The sequence below is a fragment of the Passer montanus genome, unplaced genomic scaffold (assembly GCF_014805655.1).
Source record: "Passer montanus isolate IOZ18808 unplaced genomic scaffold, ASM1480565v1 scaffold1085, whole genome shotgun sequence".
Lineage (NCBI taxonomy): Eukaryota > Metazoa > Chordata > Aves > Passeriformes > Passeridae > Passer > Passer montanus.
In genome coordinates, this window is record NW_024357448.1 from 1 (window position 1) to 3,240 (window position 3,240).

At 43.1% G+C, this 3,240-nt stretch overlaps 1 protein-coding gene across 1 annotated transcript; it reads right to left on the reverse strand.

Annotated features, from left to right (window-relative positions):
* Window positions 1-6: 6 nt before the first annotated feature.
* On the reverse strand, window positions 7-2,547 carry LOC120508997 (coagulation factor X-like). Its single transcript, XM_039723169.1, has 4 exons — window positions 2,542-2,547; window positions 2,074-2,385; window positions 1,128-1,245; window positions 7-591 (listed from the first exon to the last, which is right to left on the reverse strand). Exons 1-4 carry the CDS (start codon window positions 2,545-2,547, stop codon window positions 50-52), a joined length of 978 nt encoding a protein of 325 aa, XP_039579103.1. The 3' UTR covers window positions 7-49.
* Window positions 2,548-3,240: the final 693 nt, after the last annotated feature.

The following is a 3,240-nucleotide window of genomic DNA, read 5'->3' on the forward strand; positions in this document are numbered from 1 at the left end:
TCCTGCACCTTGGCAGCTAACAAGGAGGATCAAGGGACACAGCACACCACTACATATCCATGATTTTAGTTACCCAGCGCAAGAACCGGGACAGTTTGGTATAGACACCATATTTGCCTTTCCTTGCACATCCTTCGCCCCAGCTAACAATTCCAGTAACAAAATAAGTATCCTTATATCTGGTCACATGGGGGCCACCACTGTCTCCTTGGCAGGCATCTTTTTCCTCAGTGTCATAACCAGCACAGAACATGTTCTCAGTTAGTGCAAAGTAAGTGGACTGTTTGCAAGTGTTCCTATTAACATAGGGGAGTTCAAGGACCTTCAGTTTCTTTGGGAGCTGTCCACCATCATATTCCCGCCCAAAGCCGCTAACCCTCCCGGATTTCTGCTTCATCAGAACTTCATTAGCAAAGTCAGCTTTGGGGAGACATGCTGCGATGACGTACTCTGAAAACTTGATTGGTTCCTTCAGCTTTAATAAAGCAATGTCATTATCGTATGTCTCAGCATCAAATTTGGAGTGAACGAATATTTTGTCCACAGTGTGCATTGATTCAGACGGCTCTTTCTTCTCTCTGTCCACTTCACCTGCACAAGAGCATTAAAAGGATCATTAATGTAGAGAAAGTATAAGAATTTCAGAACAAGCTTGACAGAGGAAGAGAGTAGAATATTGATTCTGAGTAAGTGCAAAGATGAGACTGTGTTGATCCTGATGATCCGGGCTCAAAAAGGGAAACAATGATAAATCTGAGGGGGTTTTTTTTCTACTCTATTCAATGAGTCATAGGTTTCCTGAGGGTTCCTGCAAGAACTAATCTGGATGCTTCTGAAGTGCCAGGAATGATGAGCTTCCTGCAGAAGCACTGCCCTGCTGAACACATTGATAACCAATATTTCTAGAATATTTGACTGCAACCACTTCCAGCTAGCTGGTAGAGAAGAAAGAGAGGCACCTGTTGTCACAAAGAAGGATGGTCAGAATAATGAGAAATTATAAAAAGCAGCAAAACGGCAGCAAATCTTAATGAATCATGTGTACATCTCCTGGGAAACTTAAGGCACAGAATGTTAGGCACTACAGATACTCTCACCTCCGAGGATTAAAAGAAATAATCACTCACCAACAACAACTTTGATTTCTTTGGATTGGTTTATGCAATGAGCTGCAGTAAGTATGAAATTTTCATTCAGAATCGTTCCACCACAAAACTCTTCTCCTTCCTCGTTTAACAGAACGGCCTGTGAAGCAAAATATGAAAGGGCAGAAGAAGGAAGTGCAGTTTAATGTCAACAAGCTATAATGAGGTATCTAATTTCTCTGCACACTACAGAGATGCTTCATACTGCAACATGTATGTGTCCCTCCCCGTCTCTCCTAGCATTGCATTCCTGCATGCAGAGGCTGCAGATTGACTTCTACTGCTACAGAGTCTAGATTGTCTTTATATCAAGTTAACATTTGGCTTCCACATTACCTCACTCCCACTGTTGAGTAACGTCCCTCAGGCACTGACTGACTGAGCAGGCTGAGTGCAGATTCCAGATCACCCCATCCCTTGGACTTACCCCCCAAACAATGTGCAAATACAGGAATTCATTTTGGTTGGCTCAATCTCAAGAGTAAAACTCTAATACGAGGCCCAACTCAAGAGTAAAACTCTGATACAAGGCCCAAACTCGAGGGTGAAACTGAGACACGAGGGTGTATTTCTGAACCTAAACGCTGGCTTTATCTGCTTTATCACCCTGCCCTCAGGAGTGCTCCCTGAGTGGACGGTCTCAGACAGAACCAAAATGTAACTTGCAAAAATGGCCTGGAAATCACCCTGAAGTGCTCTCTGACCATAGGGTAGACAGTTCCATCTAAAATGGCTGTGACCCCGTGAAGCTGCAGTTTGCAGAACAGCACATCCAAGTGCCCAGGGTCACACAGTTCAGCCACGTCTCGCTGCTGCTGGCACATGACATGGGTCACGTTCAGAAGGCTCCCAGCTGGAAGGAGCCACTGCTCCCCTTCCCTCAGAGACACCCTCTGCCCACATGCAGGGCAAAGCACCCTCCACTCACCTGCCATGGGCACTGGCCAGGAAGACACTCATCCCCACCAACTATCCTGGTATCAACATACGGAGTCTTGCTGCTGGTTCTGTTGTCAGGTGCAGGCGTTGGGCTTTCTGTGGTAATTGCAAAGTACTCCTCTGTGCTCATTTCATTTGCAGCAGGGTCTTCTTGATCATTCATTCTACTGCTATGGTCAGTGGGTGAAAGAACAGACCTTTTTTTCCTCACCACAGAAACTTTTCCACAAGGGTATTTTACTGTAAAGAGAAGAACGCTAAAATTAAAGGTGGAGGGAAACACCAACACAAGAAGAAACTCCTTGGAAATACCATCTCACAATATATAGTGCTTCTTCCTCATTTTCCAGACAATACAAAAGACTTGGCACATGGAACCAAGGAAGAAAGACCATATGGTTTGAATAATGAGTGGTATTTTCTCATCATGAAGGCTCTCCTTCAGCTTCCATCTCACAATCATGTTTTGAAAGTATCTAAAATTTAATGCACCATCTTCAATTTGTTTTTAACAAATTTAATACATCATATTCAATTATTTACTTTGATATATTCATGTAATTCCTCTTAATAAAATGTACTTAATTTGGGAACTGAGTGAAATGATTTATTTTAGGAATAATACGGCCAATGACAGCAATTTGTTATTAGTTCTAAAGTATATAAAACCTGACATGATATCTAAATGGTTGACTCACCCCTCCCCTGTGGCACTTTGAAATACAATACAATTGTACATATGTGCATAGTGCTAATCATAATTATCCAATCGCTTCGATTACAAATTGATAAGGTTCACTGCAATTTAAGTATAAATTTTTGCAAGCTGCCCTTTCATATGACCTATAAGTGTTTAAGCAAAGATCCTGCTGTGATCATTTTTCTCAGCATGGCCTCACCTTGAGTCTCGTGTACAGTTTTTGGCATCTAAATATAAGAAAGATATAAAGCTCTTAAAGAGCATCCAAACGAGGGCAACAGAGATGGTGAAGGGCCTTGAGGGGAAGCCATATGAGGAGTGGCTGAGGTCACTTGGTCTGTTCAGCCTGGAGGAGACTGAGGGGAGACCTCATTGTGGTCTGCCACTTTCTCCTGAGGGGAAGAGGAGGGGCAGGCACTGATCTCTTCTCTGTGGTGACCAGGACAGAGAATCACG